This window comes from Sus scrofa, chromosome 1 (genome assembly GCF_000003025.6).
Source record: "Sus scrofa isolate TJ Tabasco breed Duroc chromosome 1, Sscrofa11.1, whole genome shotgun sequence".
Classification (NCBI taxonomy): domain Eukaryota; kingdom Metazoa; phylum Chordata; class Mammalia; order Artiodactyla; family Suidae; genus Sus; species Sus scrofa.
Genome location: NC_010443.5, coordinates 184,107,567 through 184,130,628, shown reverse-complemented (window position 1 = coordinate 184,130,628; position 23,062 = coordinate 184,107,567). Strand labels below are relative to the sequence as shown.

Genomic DNA, 23,062 nt, shown 5'->3' with positions numbered 1-23,062 from the left:
CGATATGGCCCCTTGTCACCTCTCTGTCCTCATACAGCAATCCCTTCCTTCTCTCCATACCAGTTCCTCTTCTACCCCAGGGCCTTTGCACTGCTGGTCCCTGGACATTTCCCTGGCTTATCCTCTGCCTGCAGTCATGTCTTTGGCCCTCCTGTCTCCTTGGAAAGAACCTTCTGTTCATTGCATGTGAACAGAATTTCTCCACTCCATCCCTTTCCTCCGCTTTCCTTTTCTTCACAACTGTCACCAACACCTGACACATTATGTGTATGCTTGTTGTCTCCTCCCAGTTGAATGTATGCTGCACTGGAGCAGGACCTGGCTAGAACTGGGCCTGGTTTATTTCTGCTTCATTACGAGGAGCAGGAAAGGGAAACAGGAGTTCCTATAATGGCTCAGTGGTTAACAAATCTGACTAGCATCCATGAGGATCCCTGGCCTTGCTCGTGGGTTAAGGATCTGGCGTTTCCATTAGCTGTGGTGTAGGTCACAGACACAGCTCAGATCCTGCATTGCTGTGGCTGTGGTGTAGGCCGGCAGCTACAGCTCCGATTCGACCCCTAACCTGGGAACCTCCATATGCTGCGGGTGCAGCCCTAAAAAACAAACAAACAAACAAAAAATAAAAAATAAAAAGAAAATAAAGAAAGAAAGGGGAAACCAAAGCGTGATGAGAGCCTCCCCTGAGTCCCAGACCATCTGTGCTGGTGTTCAATTCTCAAGCAGGGCTCCCAGAGACTAAGTGACTCATGGAGGCTAGCTGGCTAGCACAGAGCTGGGACAAGAGCCTACAGCCTACGTGAGTCTTCTGCTCATCGCAAGCCTGCAGGTGCCTGCCACACACTCAGCCTCCAAGCACTTTAGGAGCAAGGGCGGAACCAGCTGCTTTGTGGGTTCCTGCCACCTGGGACAACATTGTGCATTCTAACCACAAAATCCCCTCTACCTCTGGACCCTCCCTCTCTCTCCAGGCCCTGGTTCCTCTGCTTTCAAGAGGGAGGCTGCCCCCCAGCCCCAGCCCAGGGGGGCTCTTGAACATCCTGGACAAGTTTGGAAGCCCATTGCAGACAGTGACGATGTTCTCAGATTTTTCAGACTCTCCCAGCCATGGCCTGCTGCACACCTCAAGCATGTCTATTGAGTGATGAAAAAGATGGAGCAAGAACTAGAAGGAAACGCTTGACAGCTATTATGAAACTTGGACAGAATTATGAAATCCTGTGAGGGAAGGCAGAAAAAATGTCAGCAGTGGGATAGGTTCTGAGTGCCTGGGAAGTCTCAGCATTGCCACTGCCTTCCTGTGTGACCCTGGGAAGCTGTTCCCTTCTCTGGCCTTAGCTCCTCCATCTGTAAAATGGGGAAAGGATTCCGTGGCCCAAACTGCAAGCCACTTCCATGCTCCTTTGCATCCCCACTAGGGGGCGCTTGGAGCCGAGGGCGGGGGGGGGCGTGGCGAGAGGGGAGGGAATTAAAAATGAGGTCGGTGGTTTGGTGGGAGAGGAAGTAGAAACCAATGGCTAAACCAAAGTATTTGTTTTCCTCCATGAGCTATACGGTTAGGTCTTCCCTGCAATCTGTGTTTCCCATTACCCGCTAATTCAGAGGCAGATGTCATTTGTGTTATTTAAAATTCTCCCAGAGAAGGTTGGCAAAATGGAGAAATATGAGGAGCACTGGGGAGCAGATAGGGTTTTTTCAATCAAAGTTCCAGCATCAGTGGGTCTGAAAGACAATTGTGCCAATTCAGGAGTAGACAGAGGACGAGTGGGCTTCCAGGCGGGCTGAGAGCCAGGGAACCCGGCTCCCCACCCCCACCCACCCCTGCTTCCAGAGGAGGGTCGGGGCAATTAGACAATCTGCAAGGAAGAGTTTTTTAGTATTTTCATCCATTCATGTGAAAATCATATGCGTGCAAAAATTAGCAGCCTTCAGGGTGTGAAATCTATAAAATAGAAACACAACTTTATATATAGCCAGTTAGCAAATAAAAAAAAAAAAAAAAACCACCCCAGCAATTATAGCCATCCATATGCTCATTGTAAAATTTAGTTTACTCTCTAGCACTCCCCTTTAAACAAACACTGTGGAGAGATTTGGATAAATAAAGATGCTCGACATTTGGAGAGAAGTGTTTCAGCTGCAGGATTTCTTGCCAACACGCAGCAAAATGCCATTTTCCAAGCTTGGGATTGCGTGTTCCAAAAAAAGGGGGCTGAGATATGTGGGGCTCTCTGCTCCAGAATCTCCAAACCTTGGTGGCTGCTCTTTTAGGTTGAAAATTGGCATGCTTGCTTTTTATCCTCCAGCTCTTCCCTCTGGCACCTGGGGGAGTCATGACCCCCACCACTCAGAGCAGCTCTGAAAAATTCTAAGTCTTGGAAGAAGCCCATATGTTCACACTCCAGAGTTTCCTAATAGTGTGACATTTTAATTGTGTATTTGATAAAAACAGATCCAAGGCATCTTCCCGCACACACGAGACAGAAAGAGACCAGCATGGTGAACACCAGCTTCCATCTCCGGCTAGGAGGTCCTGGGCCCATGTAAACTACAGGCCAGCTCTTCTCCTGGCCCCTGCTCACCCTGGGGGGTGCATGACATTTGTCCTGGGTCCCCAGCAGTAATGGACCAGGCAGACGTAGTTCTGAGGCTTCGGGAGGCCAAAAGGAAAGACTTGACTGAAACTTCTCTGCTGCTGCCCAAGCAGGCTCTTCTTTAGCTCTGAGGACGTGGCATTCGTCTCTTTCCCATCAGACCACCCCTGTATTTAGGATGTATTTGAGGATCCATGTGTTCTAGGATGTCCAGAGGCTTAGCTGACTTGGGATGGGTTTTTTTGTTTGTTTTTGTTTTTGTTTTTGTTTTTTGTTTTTTTTTTTGGTTTTTAGGGCCGCACCTGCAGCATATGGAAGTTCCCAGGTGAGGGGTTGAATTGGAGCTACAGATGCTGGCCTGCACCACAGCCACAGGAATAGGGGATCCGAGCTGTGTTTGCAAACTACACTATAGCTCATTGCAATGCCAGATCCTTAACCCACTGAGCAAGGCCAGGGATCAAACCCTCGTCCTCATGGATACTAGTTGGGTCTGTTACTACTGAGCCACAACAGGAACTCCCTGACTTGGGACTTTTTGATTGTGCCCTTTCAGAAGTCCCACAAGAACAGGGACAACTGTACAGGCCCAGTGTCAAGAAGACTCTGGAAGGGGCAGCTACCATCCCTAAAGAGGTGCTGCAGGGTCCACCTGGGGGTGTCCCCACATGGCTTTTCCTTCGCAGAAGCAGCCGCCCCAGCTCTCACGTCTGTGGCATCTGAGGTGCCCTTCTGCTGCCTTCTCTGAGTCACTGAGGCTGAGGAAAAGAGGCAAATTTCCTTGGGACTTTAAGATAAGCAATAGGTCAGGGCATTCAGGGCAAAACCCTGAGAATCCCATTTTGCCAGTCACAGGGGAGGCCACTCTGTTGCTGAATAAGCAGAAAGGCTTGGAGTCTGGTTAAGTGAGAAGCAGAGTTATCGGAAGGTGAGACCTCAGGAAAGTCAGTCTGGAAGAGGAAGAGACAGAGGATGGAGAGGAGGGAAGACCTCCCCCCCTCACCGAGTCTGCTGGGGAAGGCAGCTCCTCTCTGGGGGCCTCATTCTTAAACCTGCAGAACCAAGTGCTGGGGAAATCCTCTGGGACACTTTTATGAAAAATGACAAGCAGGAATATGGTGCAAACCAGTACTGTACCATCTCGCCCCACGTGGGTCTCTCTGAACATGGCTCTTGAAGACAGTGAGGCACAGGCCCAGCTGGGTTCTGGGCTGTGACAGAATTGATTCATCTGCCAACCTCCATGCCCATCATCTGCCAGTCCTGAGCAGGGCTGTTTGCCTTGGGTTACTAGACGGCAGGGACCATGTGTTCATCAGGTACTCTAAGTGGGTCCCTATTCTGGTCTCAGTCTCTGCATGGCAGCCCCTTCCATTCCCCACCCCCCCACCGTGGACTCAGCACCCTGATGGCACTCTCCCTCTCCCCACTCTTTCTGAAGGCAGTTCTCTTGAAGGAATCTGAAACTCACTCACACTGAGGAGGAAATGAATGATGACAGCTTTGTGCTCTATGCTCCCAGGGAATCTAATGGTGGAAGGATTCCAGTCATGGGCAGCTGTATAGGGGAGGTTTGCAATGAAGAATAGATATATCACATCATGAAATGCTGCCGTGCAAGGCCCTGCTTTACCCATCTCACATCTGGGTGGCCCAGTACCAAAGGTAGTTGGCACTCGGTCTTGTGCAAGGGAAGGATGAGGTCCCGTGTGAGGCTATCCAGTCTACCCTTCCCGTGCGTGCTTGTCCCTTGTAGTCAGCTTCTGGCGCCTCTGCCCTTTCCTGTCAGGCTCTCTAGGTGGTAAGGAGCCTCCATGGCCTCCTGGTGTCACACCAGGGCTTCTCTGAGATCCTCTCTGATCCCAAGGGTGGCTGAGCCTGGGCCAACAGGATCTGCTTCCAAGATAAGGTATCATCCTGGGGGCAGTTTCCAAACTAATTTTCCAGTTGGGAAAACACCTTGCCTTTTGGATAAATGTGACCCCTCTCACTGGTTTTAGCTCAAGTCATACCTGCCCCCGACCCCACCCCACTCTGCGAGTGTATCAGATTCTGTCCCCCCAGCTCTGGGAGGACGAGCTTCGTGTTTCCTACTCGAAGAGGCCAGCAAGTGGCAACAGTCACTGCCGGCTCTCCCAGCTTGTCCTGGGAAACATCTCAGATCTGTCCATGTGGGAATAAAGTGAAGACTGACTTATGCCCCAACCTCCAAGGGGCCCACAGATTCAGTCCATCCAGGAAGAAAGGAAACATCTTGCCAATCGGAGCAAGGTGACTGATCAATTGATACACAGCTTGGAGGCTTGTTCTAGCCCTTGGCCTTTTCTTTATTCTTTGGTGACATTCCATTCTCTTGATGGGATTATTTTAAGTTTGGAGAACCAAAACCTCCTTATAAAGCATGGTCATCTTTGAGATTTGCCCAGATGGTTCAAAATGGGTGCTTTGAAGACAACTAATGGCCAGGAGAAAACCACTATGTTGGAATGGAGCAGCTTTCTGAGTACTTCATTTTGGGTTGGTCACACATCTCTATTCCATTTTGCATTCACTATTACCACTGCTCGTGTGAAGAGAAAAGCCACTTTCTGCCTCCCTGATATGATACTTATGGTGTAGTCTCAGTCCCTGGTCCTCAGGCCCTAGACACAAAGGCTGAGGAGGAACATTCTGTGCCTGTGGGGACATTTTCTATAGCCTCCTTCCCCCTCAGCCAGGGATCCGGGGTCATGGCCATGCCGTGACTCATTGTTCAAGGTCATTTCCCAGGAGGCACTCCACTTGGGCCAAGGGCATTGAGGAGGATTAGGAGTGGCTCCTGCCAAGCCCTAACCCGGGTATTTACAATCAGGAAATATGGAGCAGCCCTATCCGCGTGCCGTGGTTACTAGAAATGCTGTGGTTCATCAGGGCCGTGCTGGAAGTGGGTTTGTCATGCTTGGGTAAGAAGTTAATTAAAACAATAAACACCACCCACCAAGAGTTCCAGTATTCTAAGTCCAGTATGCAAAGAACATGATTGAGAGACTTACAGGTAATGACCAGGACAACAGGAAAGTTTAAGTGCTGCCTCTGGGAGGTGGGACTGCGGGCTGGGAGGGGAGGCGAGGGGGACAGTCACAAGCCCTTTGGTGTCATTTGTTTAACTATGGGCATAAGAGGCTTCATGGATGAGGGTGGAAGCATCTTGAGGTTATAGCTAGCCTGCGCATAAGCCAACCGTTGGGCGCTGCTGTGGAACAGTAGAGGGGAAATAGTGCAGGTGGATCCATATCAACAGACCCAACATCTCTTCTCCCAGGGATGGCCTGGCTCTTCCCAGTGGGCCTGGTCTGCATGGCTAAGATGGGGGCCACAGAGAGAGGATGACTGTGGACTTGGAAGAGAGTGGCAGGCAGGGAGAAGGAGGCAGGAGAGAATGGAGAAGGTACACGTGTGTTAGGACTGGAGGAGAGCAGTTGGCTATGGCTATGCTAGGCTCCTGGGAGGCAACAGGGTGCTGGGCTGAGGCCAGGGTGAACTGCTTGTTCACGGTGAAAGATCTCATGCCCAGGATGTCTTCAAATATTGTTCAACTTTTTTTTTTTTTTTAACTGGGAATGGATTATATGTAATTCTGCATGAAAGTGGAGGCTGGGATTAAATGATCCAGGGAGAAGGCCTTCACAGCCTTCAAATTTTTTTCAAATGTTTATTTTCAGGAAGAAAAATAGCAAGTTATTAAAACAAAGAAAGGGAGCTTTAAGACAAAACTGCACAAACAGGTAGAGTTCTAGAAGTCAAGAAGCAGCTTTAAGCCAGCATCTGGACCAGTGGGTATGCCTTCTTTTCCTAACACATCTTGCGCCTGCCATCAGCATCCTCCCCTCTCTCGGTGGCCTCCCCTCCTCCTGTCTGATCCCTGCTCAAAATCTTCCTTTGATTCCCCAATGAGAGCAGTTGGGATCTGAGCTCCTGGGCCTTGGGTTCAGGGTCCTATCATCAGCTACATCTTTCCAGCTTCCTTGGTCTACTCAGCCTAACCCCACCCCCACCCCCACCTGCTGCACAGGGCCACTGTGGGACTCGCCTTGGCACTTGGTACCCTTGTGATCCTGTTCTCTTAGCTCCTTCTGCTTGCAAATCCTCCCTCCTCTTTCCATCTCTTCACCTCTGCTCCCTGAAGCTCACCTGTGATTCCAAGAAGCTTCCTTGCCTACCCAGGCCACAGTGACATTTCCCCCCACACCTGTACAAGGCACTGTACAGAGCACCTCTACCGCCTAGGGCGGGCATCTCCCTCCAGCTGCAACCCACGTCTGCTCTGCCCGCCTAGATGGTCATTTAGACAGGTGTCGTAATTGCTTTGAGGGCTTTGTATTACTCATGGAGTTGAAGAGGTCACCGTCTGCACAAAGAGAGGGGCAAGCACCTGTAGGCTGCTTTGTTTGAGGAGGCGTGGGCGAAGGTGACGCTGACACAGGGGGCACCAAGCTGGTCTAACCAGGTAAAGGGAAGATGTGTGTGAGGTGCTCTCAGACCAGCGGCAGGTCTCTCAGCATCACCCCTGTCAAGTTTTCTCTTTCTCTGTCTCACAGTCTACACATCCCCCACGTACACACCAACCACACACATGCTACACACAGAACCCCTCCCAACACCCCCTGAAAGCCTTCCAATGATACCTCTGGGTTAATCAACCTAGAAATATGACTAGGATAAAAAACATCCCCCATCGCCGTCAGATCGCAATCAGCTCTGGGGCTCCGAGTGCTGGCTTCCGGCCAACCCGCCGCCATTCATGCTGGCAAGGCACGGTTTAAAAAAGGAAAGGCTTCTATAAGCTCAAAAGAATGCACAGTGAGAGTTGAGGCGAAGTACTTTCCGTCTGGGTTCACTGGGGCATCTATTTTGGTGACTGGCCTCCCCACTGTGTCAAGGGGGAGGAGAGTGAGAGATGCAGGCTGGGCCCTACCTGGCTGCTGGAACATCAGCATGTTCTGTGGCGAAGTGTGCACGGGCAGCGATCGGGTCCTTTGGACTGAGCTGTGGGTGCGGCTTGGCATGCTGTTGCTGCCCCCGGGGTTGGCGAACCAGAGGTTCTGGGGAGAAACATGAAAGGGGAAACCATTAGTCCAGACATGTGGGCGGGGGGTGGGTGGGGTCGGGGGACGGGACCAGGCCACCAGCCAGAATCTAGGAGGCAAATCCCTTGGGAGACCTCTCTGCTAACTTCTGGAAAAGGGCTTATAGGCCTGAGCCATGTGTCGGCTTACTTAGGGAGGGGGGTTTTAGATTCCATTCATTTTCTTTAACACCCTCCCCTCCCCAAGCCCTCAGCCCCAGGCTCCTCTTGAAGCCTTAGCTTAATCTGGACATGCATCTCCTTCGCTACCTCCAAAACTCTTTTTATCCCTTCTGTTGCCTTTGCTTTTCCTCTCACTTTTCTAGGAAATGGGGGGAGTTCTATAAATGTCTGCAATGAAGACTATTTCAGGGCTCTCATTTGATTTTCTTTTTGAGATTCTTACAATTTACTACAAAGCGAGGAGGAGAAAAAAGAACGCTCAGCTGGCAACAAGCTGGCACAACTCAGCTGGTGTGTTTCTTATGGCGCGGGTGTCCTAGTGGTGATTTCCTCTTGGACGGGTGTGGGGGCTTCCTGCAGCGGTCAGGGCGTGGGGGCTTTCTCCTACCCTGTGCTGCTTCCTTGGGGGAGTGAATCCTGCCTATTTCCTGTTTTTAAACCAAGCTGTCAACCCTCAGCTTCTCATGACAACCTCAGACCCACCTGTGTTCTTCTGACCCCAGCCCCAAATGGCAGATCCCCACGAAGCTGGTGCTGGGTGGGGTGGGGGAAGGGACAAATGGGTCGAGGAGCCAGGGGACAGAGGTCAGCTCTAAGCCACACAGCAAGAACCCCTAGGCAGCCTGGCCTTGATGGACTGGGAATGTTTCAACTCTCCCTCTGACAGCCTCTCTCAGGCTCCTTCCTGTGGCTTCTCTACCACAGCTGGGATCTTATTTGCCTCAGATGAAAAGGCTAAGAAAGCTTCTTAAATGCTCAGGCTCTTCTGGAAGCCAAATCTGGAAGGTGGTGGGATCTGCTGGGACAGGTCAAGGATCAAGGCAAAGAAGAACTAGGTCTGTGAGGCAGGGATAAATTAGGAATTTAGGAGTAACATACACACACTGCTACTCATAAGATAGACAAACGACAGGGACCTACTGTGTAGTACAGGGAACTCTACCCAATACTTTGTAATAACCTATATGGGAAAAGAATCTGAAAGAGAATATATAACACTGAATCACGTTGCTGTACATCTGAAACTAACAGAACACTGTAAATCAACTATACTTCAACAAAAATTGATTAGAAAAGAAAGAAGCCGTAGGTCTTGCATTTCTTCCTACAGGCTCCATGTGCAGGACCCCCACCGTTAAGGTGGTCATAGAGCATCCTAAAGAAATCCCTGGGAAGCCAGGTGCCACCACGGCCTTGCTTTATCCCCAGTGAAATGGTGCAAAGAGCCTCTGAGGCACAGGGACAACTGTCCTCGGTGGAGGGTCCCACCCCCAGGCCACTCCCCTCGCCTTGGGGTCATTATCTGCTGAGATGTCCTGAGCCTGGCTGGCCCACCCTCTTCCCCGGGGAGGAGCAGACCTGTCTTCCTTGTTTCATGATGGTGGGGTTGGCTGCGGTGTTGCGCTGCGTGGAGCTGACGAAGCCACTGGTGCCCAAGAGGCCAAGGCGGGCGGAAGGGACATTCCGGGCAGGGATCTGGTACTGGCGTGGGTTCCGTCTGCCCATGCCACTGCCCACAGAGCCGGCCGTCGGGAGTGAGTTGGACTGTCCAAAGCCACGACTGTGAAATCAAGCAGAGAAGAACCAAGGCCATCAGTCATCCTCAGCCCTTCCCAGCCCCTAGGTGCCTCCTTGGGGTGGGCTCACATTTTGATAGTTATGAGGACTATGGGGGTCAGGGCTCTATGACTGAAATGACAGCTTAATCTGAGCACTAATAGCACTGGGACTCTACGGTGATTCTGCAATCCTCCTGACAACCCGAGGAAGCAGGCATTCTATCCCTTTTACAGCTGAAGTAAAACAGAGAGCTTAATAATTTCCAGAGGTCACACAGCCATTAGGGTGCAGTGCTGGAATATGAGCCCAGTTTCACCAGTGGGATCTCCTTCTTCCGCTGTGTCACATGCCCTGAGCCCTCACGGGCCCAGCCTGAGGCCACACAGCAAGAAAGCGCAGCGCCAGCACCAGTGCCCCTTCCATCAGACCAAAGTCTGTTTCTCAGGTCTGGGTGGGCAGCCGACTTGCAGGAAGTGGCCTTTGAGCATAAGCTCCCCAAGAAAAAAGACGGCATCTGTCCTCATCAATCCCGAGGGGCCCATGCTTGGATAGGCTGCTGGCAGTACATGCAGGTTGAATGAATGAATGACTCGGTCTCTGCCGTCATGATTGCCTCTCCGAATAGAGGAGCAGACCCCACATTGGGGGCTCAGACTGCCAGGCTAAGACGAGGGATATGAGGATGAAGATGATGATGTTGGCAAGCGTTTTGGGCCCAGGACAGTGACCGTTCCCGGTGTCTCAGGCCCTTCCTGCATGAAGACCCTGGTTACACGCTTCGCCTGGGTCTGCGCAGGGAGGTGGCCGGGGACCCCTGGCATCAGGCTTGGACACTCTGCTCCCATTGGTCTGATGACCTCAGCGCCGAAGAACTCTTCCCCTGCAGCAGGGAGGGAGCACGGCAGCCAGCAGGGTTTCAGGAACCAGCACATTCTTTCCAAGAAGAGTCAGCTTTAGTCATTCACTGCTTTTTAAATCGAAATGCTTTACCTCCAATGGCCACAAGATGGAACAGACTTGCCTTGCACAGGGGCAAGTCACACAGGGGAGGTATGCACCAAGCCTGTGTGGAGACTCTGGGAGACAGGGCTGACGTAGTTTAACCAGAAGGTGGGGAGGGGGCTGCTGCCAAACAGTTATTTCCCGGGAAAAAGAGAGTTTTGCGTGGCGGGGGGTGGGGGGAGGCGGTGGAGAGGGGAGGGGGCGGAGCATCATCAGTACAGTTATCTCAGAAAATGTTTCTTTCCTCCCCAGAATTCCTACATTTCCAAGGAAGTGGGGGGCGGGGAAGAGAATTCCACAGTGAACTGGTGGCAACTGATTGTTGGGCTTGTGTTTTTCCACTTCTTTCCAGGCTTTTGTAGCCAAGGGGTTCCCAGTTCTGGTCAGAGGCTCATCGACTCCCAGGGTCTGGGTCTCTCTGTTTATCTTATCCTTCCTCTCACTTTTCCCTTCTCTTCCCTCCTTCTTTTGCTAAGGTTTAAAATGTTTGGTTTGAAAGAAGAAATTTGAGGCAAGAGGAATAGGAGTAATTTCACGTAATGGGAGAGTCCTCCTTTGGAGTATGGACAAGGTGACAGGTGGAGACAAGGATCACGTGGTGTTTTTTATTTTATTTTATTTTTTAACTATGAAAACTTGTTTAATTTTTGGACTCAGAATTTTGGTCACCTGGTAGATGATTCAGTATTCTGCTAAGATTTTTCCTTATTTAGTGCAGATAGCTTTTTGGCTCATTTTCCTTTTTGGTTGGATTTTTAAAAGTTATTTCATATGCAAAAACAGAGCAGTCAAGGAGTGATGCTAAAGTGATCTGTGCTTCCAGGAAGGCAAGACAGTTTTCCTAAGCAATATAACATGGGCAGGGGACTCTGCTATGGGACACTTAGCCATGGGAGAAAGGTAGACTCCTAACGTTAGGACTCATGGAGCTGATGGTAGAGCCCAGAGTGTTTTGGGAATGACCTGGATGGAGGGAGAATTTGGTTAGGCCATCTTTCTAATGATGGTGGGACCCCACTGTGCTGCCTTTAGTTGGTTATTACAAAGCCAGACTTGTTGAGGGTTGTCACTGCTGGTAACCAGAGTGAATGCCTAAGTCACTTAAGATCACTGGACTTAATGAAATAATCATTCTTTCTGGAGAGAGAACAAAATGGCAAAAGTAAGTTTTCATTTTTCTTTCTCTTGCTCAGCCCATCTGTGTCTTTCTCTGCTTTCCTAAATCTAACGAACTGATTTCATTACCTTGAAATGCATGAAAAGGCTGATAAAATAACATTAATAAGAACCAATTAATTTGGGATTTGTGATAATTCAAGCAGGGCCCAGGCTGCAGTTACCTTTGTATTATGGGAAAAGCAGGTCTTCAAAGTAAATTAATAGCATAAAAATATCCCAGAGGTAATATTTATGAGAACAAATTATTTTCTGGAGCTTTAGCAACTTCCAGTTGAACATCCACAAGCACTGATTGAATTCACTCTTATCTAATCAATGAAAGGACGTCCATCAGGGCTCCCACCTGGCAAACCCTGGGTTGGGCCAATTCAAGTGTTGGTTAATAACGCTCTAGAGAAGTCAAGGTTAACAGGAACTCTGATGTGGACCAAGGGCAAAGCAGGGCTGGCAAAGGCAGAGGATGGCACTTTGCAGAGGAGGAGCAAAAGCTTGCAAGTTCCATCTTCATCATCAACTGTGAATTCCTTCCTCCTCTTGGAATTGGAACTTGTCTCATGAGGGCCTGTTATTGCAAGAGGGGTCTGGGTTTTCCTTCTTTTTTGCAGGGCTATTGTTGCCCTTGCAAGAAGAGGGAGGGCTGGGAAGGGCCCCCTCTCCCAGGAGAGAAGGCTGAGGAGCCTCCCTGGCCTTTCAGCTGGGCCCCCAGGAATCCTCAGGGTGCACAAGGGGTCCAGCCCAACCCTCGGGGAGGCCGAGCCCGGAGGCTCGGGGGCAGGGAGCTGGCAATAGAGTATTGTTTTGCCCAATTGTCTTTTCTGCACATCATCTGGAGATCCAGAGGGCTGTCCAGCATCTGCGGTGGTTAAGAGCACTGACTCTGGAGTGGGTGTTGGCCTGCCTCGTCCAAATCCTGAAGCCACTGCCTCCCAACTCCTTTGTAAATCGGGGTTAATAATAGCACCTCTACCTCATGTGGCTGTTGTAAGGATTAAATGCATTAATATTCTTAAGTGCTTGGATACCCACCTGGCACAAAGTAAATGCTAAATGTTTGTTTAATAAATAACTGTGTTACTTATGCTGGAATATGATAACACTTCAATTTTTACATTAATCTTTAATGAAGACTTTTCACAAATTCCAACTGGCCTTATCTCCCGTAGGTAATATAAAACAGTGATGTTTCAAGGCACACTTATGCAAATAAATGCCAAACATTTTAGCAACACAGACAGGGCTTCTCTATATGCATGGTGAAATGAATTCAGAACTTTTTAGGTGCAAGTGAAAAAAAAATGGCAATTTATCTGCTCATGTGGAAGAAAGTAAAATCCAATGTTGATTTTTCAGCACGTCTGCATCACCATGCCCTTGTCTCCCCCAAACTCCCTGTCATTGTTCAAGGCTTCCCCCACCCCTCCCTGTGATTCCTCCTCCAGATTGTCAGTGCAATTCACCTTTAATATGCAACTGGATTCCTCAATTTAAAAACAGAGTAAGGTAATGGGTTCTAAAGTACAACGAGGCTTATTTTTAACTGCATCTGAGAAGCTGAAGTACTATGAAAAATCAAGAATGGTACTGCTCTGCTCTTAGATTGCAGCTAGACCAAAATAGACTAGCACTGGGCTCTTCACCCTACCACCAACTATAATTAGCTTGTCTGCAGCAAGAAGGGAGAAAAAAAAAATTACACTACCACTTAGGGTGCAGAGAGAACCATCCATTTTTGTCCTCTCTGAGACCCCTTATGTGGATAAACCACAGTTTGGCAAGCAATCATTGAATTACACCCCTTACCCCTCCATGCTGATCGGATTGAGACTGTCCTTTTGGCCATGTCAGTTGAGCTGTCAAAGATCACACTTAGCTCTTCCTCTGGGAATCCTTCCCCTTTGCAGCCTTTCCCCAGCCCCACCTGTTTAAGGAATGTGATCTGGACACAGGGCATACTGGGAGACAAAGAATGGTGCCCTGCGTGGTCCCGCCCTGAGAACCCAAGCAGTGAGGTACAGGAACCATCGTGCATTACAAAGAACGAAAGCCCAACATACTTTCTTTGCTGTCGATATCCTGATATGTCTAGAAGGGTTTTCCGAGGGAAAGACCGAAAGAGCTTCTGCACCTGCTGTTTCCATGACAACAATCTTTTTTTCTGTGTCTCTGTAAATGCCTGCAAAAACAAACAGGACTTTTTAATGGGTGACACAGCCTGGCATTAGAGGGAGAAACATGCAATTAATAAGGGGGAAACATCAGAGTCTCTGCGGTTGCCTTTTCTTCACCTGTTTTCAACCTGGTCCAAACAGCAGTCAGTTGCATTTGGGGGCTGCCAGCAATGAAAATTCACATTATTTGACACTGGAGGTGCCCGGTAAGGTACATGCATTAAGCTTTTGATAACCCTTGGTTTGGGTTGCTTTTCTGGCCAATCCATAACCACCTTCCCCTTTCCCCTGACTCCACTCTGGACTCTATTAACTAAGAATGAATTGCACAATTGATTGTTGACTACTCTGGCTTTTGCAGCCCCCCTGCATTTTCATAATCAATGGAAATGCTAAGCTACTCCAAAAATCAATCTGCTTGATGGTGTGTGTTTAGACCCTGGAGTGGTCTGCGGGGCTTTAGACAATGTGGTATATACTCTCTGTGGTTTAGGGCTCTGCTCACACATCTCCAGTTAGGGGTGCCCCCACGCACTCTGCAACCCCAGGGAACCCATCCTCACCTAAATTTTGCCTAAGGTTTAGGAAAATGGGTCAATCTGACACCTTCTCGAGTCTTTTCTACTAACACTGGTGTTGGGGGATGTTTTGCCTACTGCCCCATTCATAACGCACTCTCGTCTATGTCATGGGTTCTTCTGTGCACAGCCTTTGTCCTCAGCGCAGCCCAGGGAGGGACTTTACATGGGGCTGTGGGTCCTCAAGGTGGGGACTCTCAAATTCATGCTATATTAGGGTTCCCCCAAGAGCCTGTTAAAAACGCAGATTCCTAGACCCCCTTCCATACACCTAGAGCCTGATTTAATAGATCTGGAGAGGATTCCCAGCAAGTGTCCTGGGAATTCTGCTGCAGGCATGAGATGAACATGTGGTGTTCTAGATGGTGAGGACCACACACACAACATAGGAGTCCTGTCAAGTGCCTAGACTGTGGTCTGCATACTGTGGTTAAATCCCACCAGATCTCACTGATGAGAGTGAGAGATTCCATACACAAATAGTTTTGTCAATAAAGCATGAAATAAATAGCAATAAACGATTACTTAGAGTAACAGACTCTAAGACTGTTTCCCATAAAGGCAACAAATTTCTTAAACAGGGAAAAAAAATGACGGCTTAATTTTCTTCTAGTGACATTACTCTTTGAGGATCTAAACATGGGAGAGCTGTGTGAACAAAAGCAAAAAGATGTTTTCCATGTTGTGGAGAAGGTACTGACTCCTTGCAAACCCCTCCTCCTGGGGGACCTTTGCTGGATGAGGACAGATGCTGCCCCCACCCCCACTCTGCAAGGCACTCAGTGGCCCATTAGAGAAAAGGGTGCTGATCCCCCTAAAGATGCACGGCGGATGGTCTCAAGGCTAACAGGTGAGGATGTGGTTCTCCGTGGTCCCTCTCATTTGCTGGTGATGCTCACCACGCATCCAGCTATATACACGTACCTCTGAAAACTACAAAGGCAGGCATTTCTACTGAGATAACAAAGACAGGAGTGGACAGAGTCTGCTTTCAGCCAGCTTATTCAGCCACATGTTGAGCAAGGATACAGGATGCAGGTGCGCTTGTCAAAATAACTTGGGGAGGAAGGTCCAGCCTGATGGGTCAGTGGACAGCTCTGGATGCAAATGGGCAGGGCTTGAATCCTTGAACATTTTATTTTATTTTATTTTATTTTATTTTTTATTGGCTGTGCCCACAGCATTTAGAAGTTCCTGGGCCAGGAATCAAACCCACGCCACAGCATTGACCTGAGCCACAGCAGTGACATCACAGGATCTTCAACCCACTGAACCACAAGCGAACTCTTTGAATCCCTGCACATCTTTATGCAAGTTCCTCTGAGATTCAGCTCCATCTAAAACTCAGGATAATAATACCTCCCTCAAAGGGATGTTGTAAGGGTTAAATGAAATCCCAAATGAATGGCATGTAGAGTACTCAGAACATGCCTGGCTCTTGGTCACAGTTCACCACGTGCCCACAGGACACACTCACCAGGAGCTTCTGTTGCACAGACCAGCCCTTGGTGGCAGCATTCAACCATCACCTTTAACCCCAACAAATGACGTCAAGGTCTCAAAACTACAATACTGAGCTGGTCTTGATACAGGAGCCAGCCTGAGTTTCCAAGTGACAAAGGAGTAAATGGCTCACTTTGTAGATGTGCATTCAAAATGCTTCTGGGGACACTCATTTATCTGTGACATTTCCCATGGTGCCAAAGAGCATCCCAGAAGAAGAAGGTGTTTACACCCCTTCCGAGAGGCCAGATCACTCACTCAACACCTGGCCAACAGGCTTACGTAATTTAGGCTGCAGAGAAGAGCAGACCCCTTAGCAGGGCTGTGTGTGGCCTCTCTCAGCCCTGGGAGCTGCAGCCGGGAGGCTGGAGAAGAGCTAGGCCATGGCTGGCAGTGAGTGATTTCTGAAAGCTGGTTCCCTTCCTGACTGCAAATAGCACTCAGTCGTGGGAGCTCTGCTGCAGGCTGAGATGCTGACACCTCACCTCAGCCTGCTCCCGGCCGCTCTGGGTTGGGCTGCCAGCAGCTTCCTCAGGGGCTGGAGGGGAAAGAAGATTCCACACTCCAGAACACCCAGACACAGCCAGTCAGCCACTTCTGAGTCCTCTGTCCCTGTCAGGCCCAGACCCATATGTCTGTCTGGAAGAAGACGTGTCCTACCATTTGTGTGGCTGGTTTACAAGGCTCAGAGAGGGGCGAGAGCTCATCTCCCCAGAACCTTCTGAGGATGCTGAGGAGGCACAAAGCCTGGGCTTATAATCCAGGAGACCAAGCGACTGGCCTCAGAAAAAAGATTCAGAACTTTTTGGAGTTCCCTTCGTGGCTCAGTGGTTAATGAATCCAACTAGGAACCGTGAGGTTGTGGGTTTGATCCCTGGCCTCGCTCAGTGGGTTAAGGATCTGGCGTTGCTATGAGCCATGGTGTAGGTTGCAGACGCGGCTCGGATTCCACATTGCTGTGGCTGTGGTGTAGGCCAGCAGAGCTGTAGCTCTGACTGGATCCCTAGCCTGGGAACATCCATATGCCGTGAGTGCGGCCCTTGAAAAGGCAAAAAGACAAAAAAAAAAAAAAAAAGAAAGAAATTTCCTATGCTTCCTTTTATTGCTCTAAGGAGTTGGTTCCTCTGTCCCTGGGAAGGGAGGAAGGTGTCTTGGCTCAGTCAGCACCCTCCCTCCCCGTGGGCTACAAAACAGCACGCTCGGCTAGGAAAGGGAGCCCTGTCTCCCGGCACATCTTGGTCAGGATGGAGGCTGGGCCTCGACAGGGCCTCACTGGGAGGGCATGTTTCATACACAAAGAGTAACCGGAGGTGTGGAAAATGACTTAAACGCCTTTCCTCTTTCTCAAACTCAAGTAATAAGAAGGCTCGAACAACATTTTCTTGCCAAAGCAGAGTGCAGGCCCCTTTGCTCTGACTCAAGACAGGCAGGCAGGGCATGAGCCCCTTTCTGCCCGTGACTCCTGTCAGCAAGCCTCCACAACCCCCACTGCAATCAGGGAAGATGAGCCATGTGGGGCCACCTTGGCACCGCATTGCTTGGAGTTTCCATGGAGGAAAAGGGGAAAGACACAGAAAGGAGAGCTAGGATGCCCAGGGAGGGCACACATGATGGCAGGGAAGGGAGCACATCCGGCCACAGCTTCAGGGCTGGCAGGAACCAGTGAGGAAGCCAGTGCACCATCCAACAGAGGTAGCTGGAGGACTCATTTTATCTCTTGGGATCAGCAGATAGGAGGCCTCATAGGCCACTTGGAAGTTAACTTGTCCTCCAGCAGGTTGGAGGCTCAATGCTCAGAGTGGGTGTGGGAGAGGAAGCAAGGTTCCAGTTTGCTTTTTCAGAAGTTTCAATGTCTCTGATCAGCCTCATCCTGAAAGCCAGTCCAAACAACCTCCTTCCCTCTACGCACTGCTCCCTCTGCTTGGACTGCTCTCTTCCGCCTCCTCAAGGACCAAATCTTTCCCATTGAGACTCTGCCTGCCTTTCGGTTCTAGCTTGGAGACAGTTCCTCTGGGTTCTGGGCCCACCTCCCCTCCTGGGCTCCGGTCTTGAAGAGGTGACCTTATCATCATGCGTGTAATAACCTGTTTTTCTTTTGTCTCACTGAATCCTCTCCCACTGGAAGCTCCCTAGCCAAGAGCAGGGCTTAGGTGCCTAAGATCTAAAGAATGAATGAGCTCTAAAATCCATCCCTGTGTTCTGACCTTCTCTTCCTCTTTTTTTTTTTTTTTTTTTTTTTTAGGGTCACACCTGTGACATATGGAAGTTCCCAGGCTAGGGGTGGAATTTGAGCTGTACGGCCTATGCCACAGTCACAGCAATGCAGGATCCAAGCGGAGTCTGCAACCCACACCACAACTCATGGCAATGCCAGATCCCTCACCCACTGAGCGAGGCCAGGAATCGAACCCAAGTCCTCACGAATGCCAGTTGGGTTCGTAACCTGCTGAGTCACAAGGGGAACTCTTGGCCTTCTCTTCTTTCTGTTGTTTTTTTGCTGGCCCAAATGATAGCCGTGTCAGGATTGGACATTGCAAAGGATGAGTGGGAGTTTGGATGGAGGCCCACAAAGGAATTTATGCCACTGAAAGAGGCAATTGCAAAAATGTGGGTTTAGGAGGTGGGGAGAGGAGTAGCTGGGATGGAAATCCAGAGGGAAATGGTGCATCTGCCTGTGAGGGGCGGGTGGAATCAGAGCACAGAATGGCTGAGGGCCCAGGGAGCTGAAGAGCTGGCTGGCAGCTGAGTGCCTGTGGGCAGCTGGGAGGTGGGAAGTGTGGAGGTCTCCGTTCCCTGGAGCCCACTGGACTCTGGGGGTTCTGGCTACCAACACAGCAGAGCTGAGGGCACTTGGAGGCCTCTAGCATCTTAAGTCTCGCATCAAAGTCCCATAAAAAGACTTCAGTCCTTAGGTTTATCTAGTCCCAAGTTTTGTGAAACCTAGACCTCGTCTCTCTAATTCTCTTGGAAAGGGGCACCTAAGAAGCCACTGGGGTCCTGGATCTGAAGCACAACTGCCTGTCCCCACATGTCCCTCAGGGAAGCCATGTCCAGGACCTGCCTCACTCCCTCGTGAAGCCTGTGCTTGCTCTGAGGGTCTGGGAAACAAAGCCCCTGTCTGCCTCTGCCCTTCTTCAAAAGGACATACAGCTAAAAACAATGCCTATAAAAACCATAAATCAAAACACAACAGGGGTCCCCTGGTGGCCTTATGGTTAAGGACTCAGCGTCATCACTGCTGTGGCTCAGGTTCGATCCCTAGCCCAGAAACTTCTGTGTGCCATGGGTGCAGCTAAACAAACAAACAAACCCCACAGCAGAACAGCCATCAAACCACACACAGCCTATGTACAGACACACATTATTTCTTCTGAATACTCTCTCTTTCTTCCTGCCTTCTTTCAATTTCCCTGAACCAAAAGGCAAAATGTTTCGGCACTGCCCAGGGCTAGGTGGCAAGACTGCGGTTAACCACTGCAGGCCTGGTCCCCCAGGGAGGCTTCCGGAATGAGACATTTCTCTTGGGCATCTGTCCCCACATCAGAGCTCAGTCTAGATGAATCTTTGGACCCCAAAGTAATACGCAAGCTGTGTTTAGGTTTGAAGCCGCCATAGCCGAGTTCTGCCTGAGCTATTATTAATGACTTTCCCCCTCAAAAACAAGGTGTAGGAGGCCAGACGATCCCATCACAGGACTCAGAACCACTTGGAAGCAGTTTAGTGAAACATGTCACTACTCACCTCATGAATTAGACACTTGTCTATGAGCTGTAAATAGGAACTTATATTTTCCTCATCGGGTCTGGAGACCAAGAGCTGTGTGCACACTGGAAATTAAAAAGAGACAGACAGAAGATGAATTAGAAAAAATGCACAGCCATTCTAACCTCTGAGATCTGCCTCTGATTTCCTTTCAGGACCAATATTTTGAGAGGTATGTATGACTGCAGCTTTACGTCAGGTTCACAAAAAAGGCCAGGAGGCTCTTCATTCCACTGAAGTCAAAGGCTTGGTCACTGCAGGAGCCCTCGCCTTCGGAAGCCCCTTTGGTTAATTCCACGCATACCATTCTATATTAAGCCTTCTGCAACCCGGCTGAGACAGACACTCTGGGAGAGGAAGAACGCAGCAGTGTTCCGAGCTCTGTCTTTGCAAGGGGCTCCTTTGGAGAGGGAGTTCAAAGGCCTTAAAGACCATCAGTCCTTATCAGAGAGCTGTCGCTGTGACTTTATGAATGAGCCGTCTCACTTGGAAGAGCGAGGCGGCACATCGTTTAGGGCGTGAGGTTTCGTGGGCAGGACCATGAGCAGGGAGCCTGCTGCTCCGTCATCGAGGGTGACTTTCTCAAAAACAATGCACTCATTTACACCTGCATAGGTTCACCTACCCACTCAGATGAGTTCTCACAAAGCCAGAGCAGAGCTCGTCTGTGGGCAGAGGACACACCCCCACAGCGAGCCCATGGCCACACTAGTGCAGCCCATTCTCTTCTCACCCCAGAGCTCCTGATGCTCTGATTTTGATGGGAATGTTTAGAAGGCCAGGTGGAGACTGCTGGACAAAGATGTCAATTAGAAGTCAAAATGCCTCACCATCAGGCAGGCCAAGCTTAGGATTACTGTCCCTAATCCTGCAAAACCAATCTGTCCCAGAATCCTATTTATACTATGTCTTGGCACCTAAATTTCCAGTATAGCATTGTTGAACCAATATATATATGTTTCAGTATAGCATTTCTCCAGCACAACAAAACATGGAAACCACCTCTGAGGTGTCCATTTGTGGGGACCCCTATTAAATTACGGTTTATGCACACAGGGGAAGAGTATGCAGCCTGTAAGGAAGAATGAGTTGGAATGTTTGTATTAATAGAAATACTGAAAGCATATAATGTAAAAAAAGAAAGTTGCAAAGAAATATTTAAACGAGACTTGTTAGTGTGTAACAAGGATGTTTCTGAGGGGGTATTCTGAACCTTTTATCATGGTTACCTCTTAGTAAGAAGACAGCAGGGCCTAGGAGACAATGGGTACTATTTTTTTTTTACCTTTTACCATTTTAGTTAGCTCTGATTTTTTTTTTTTTAAGGATGAACATGAATTCATATTATAATTTATTTGATTTCTATAGATTTAAGTCTTTTTATGGACATGTATCACAGGGAGTTTTTCACTGCCTCTGTACAACTCAGGTATCTTTTTTTGTTTGTTTGTTTAGAACCCAGTTCCTTAAAATGATCTGAAACCCTGGACACCAGAAAAGACAAAAATTGTTTCCCCTTCCCAAAGGAAAATTACTGGCGTTCAGCACATGTTTTTAACTAATCAAGATTTCTTGTGAAGCTTTCATCCTCATCCGGCACAAATTATTCTAGTGTCAGACATGGTCAAGGATACCTCCATGAGGGTCTGACACAGGGCAGGCACAGGCAAAAAGGGGCTCTTACCCAAGAACCACGTGGGAATTCTAGGCTGCCCTGTAGACACACAGCGTGGCCATGGTAACTTGTGTGGGCCGTGGGCAGGCTGCCTTTAGCCTGAGGGTCCAATGGCCCAGTGAGCACTCCACCAGGAGGGCCCAGCAGACCCTGGTCTGAAGGAGTGGGACAGAAGGGAGCCAGGATTAAGGAGGAGGGTTCAGGGGTCAGAGAGCTCCGAATTCAGATGTAAATGCCTTAACTTCTCTGAGCCACACTTTCCTCATCTCTAAAATGGGCTACTGACATGTTGTACCCTGGCAGATCACCCAGCACCCAGGGGAAGCCCCTTGGGAACTGGTAGCTCTGGTCAGTGGTGCTGAGAGGCTGGAAGATCGGGCTCTACCTACCTTTCCCCATGACACGTGTGAACTGCCCGGGGAGGTCCCCCTCTGGCAGGGGGGTGACAGCCAGCTCCCCATCACAAGTGCTCAGCTGGTGCGGCTGGAGCCCGCCGCTGGCCCCGGCCGAGGCAGTGGCAGTGGCTCCGGCGGCCGTGGCACTGTCTTTGCAGTCAGGGCTCTGGCTCTCCGGGCCCATGAGCGAAGGCGGGTGTGGGGCCTGGGGCTCCCGGCGGCGAGCCTCGGGAGTGGTGGTCGGGGAGCTGTAGGCCTTGATGGGAGTCAGGATCATCTGGTGCAGCTCCTGGAGCGGGGTGCGCAGGTTGCCGCCTTCGATGATGTCCTGGGTGGTCAGAGGGAAGAGGACCTCCGTTAGGGTCAGGATCCAGGTGGCCCACTCCAGCCTCCCTTCCTCTGCCGGAGCTGTCCCCAGACAGGGCCCACGGCTGCTGACCCCTTCATTAGAACGTTCTCTCAAGAGTGAGCATTTAAAATTTATCACTCTAATGTTAGCCCAGGTAGAAAACTGGGAAATACACACAGGTAGAGGTAGCGAGGAAAATACATCACCTGAAGATCTCACTACTCAGAGATGATCACTGAAATGATTTGGGTGCGTTTCCTTCCCTGGCTTCCTCAGTGCCTTTCTTAAAAATGCATTTTTATAGTTTACATTCACACATTATGGAAGCTGGATAACAAAGTTATACAGGGTCACATGGTGGTTTTCTGTCCTGTATGTGATGTGGTTTAGATGAAGGAACCTGATCATTCACGCCCTCACTCAGCCCATGACACAGGCAACACAGGCAGTGGGTAAAAACACAGACTCTAGGACAGATGCCTGGGTTTGACTTCTGACACTGCTGTGTGGCTTTGGGTAAATGACTTAACCCCTCTGTGCCTCAGTTTCCCTGTGGATGACAGGAAGATAACCGCAGGACCTGCCTCATAGAGGTGGTTGTGATGATGTTCCTATTTGCAAAGCTGAAGGTTTCTGTATCATGCGCTTCTTTGCTACATTAATAAGTATGTTTTGGGTGCTCTGCCCAGCTGCCCCCCGGACTAGGTATGGGGATGTGGCTGGAAAGCCATTAGGGTTCCCTCAGGGAGGGTGCATCCTAGCACAAGATGAATATTCACCTTGAGGCCCAGGTCAGGGCTGTGGGAGGGGAGGCTAGCTGAGGGGCGACATTGGAGCTGGAACTCAACTGAGCATGGGCTGCAGGCTCCTGGGAAAGCATGCTCCAGATAGAGGGCACCATGAGGGCAAAGTCACTGAGGTGGGTACATGCCTGGAATGAGGGAGCAACAGCAAAGGGGGTGTGGGGGGGTAGGGTAGAGGAGGGGAGAGAAGGGGAAATGAGAGCCAGG

The 23,062-nt window shown here is 49.8% G+C and overlaps 1 protein-coding gene across 5 annotated transcripts in view; it reads right to left on the bottom strand.

The window, feature by feature from the left end:
- Nucleotides 1-23,062, bottom strand: part of SAMD4A (sterile alpha motif domain containing 4A) — a 224,786-nt gene that overhangs the window by 9,494 nt on the left and 192,230 nt on the right. For all 5 annotated transcript variants that reach the window (XM_021102232.1, XM_021102246.1, XM_021102236.1 and 2 more), the window contains 5 exons: nucleotides 21,698-22,031; nucleotides 19,613-19,698; nucleotides 13,677-13,795; nucleotides 9,241-9,442; nucleotides 7,549-7,675 (listed from right to left, as the gene is read on the bottom strand). In XM_021102232.1, the coding sequence (XP_020957891.1) occupies nucleotides 7,549-7,675; nucleotides 9,241-9,442; nucleotides 13,677-13,795; nucleotides 19,613-19,698; nucleotides 21,698-22,031 (868 nt within the window). The remainder of the gene's footprint in view (nucleotides 1-7,548; nucleotides 7,676-9,240; nucleotides 9,443-13,676; nucleotides 13,796-19,612; nucleotides 19,699-21,697; nucleotides 22,032-23,062) is intronic.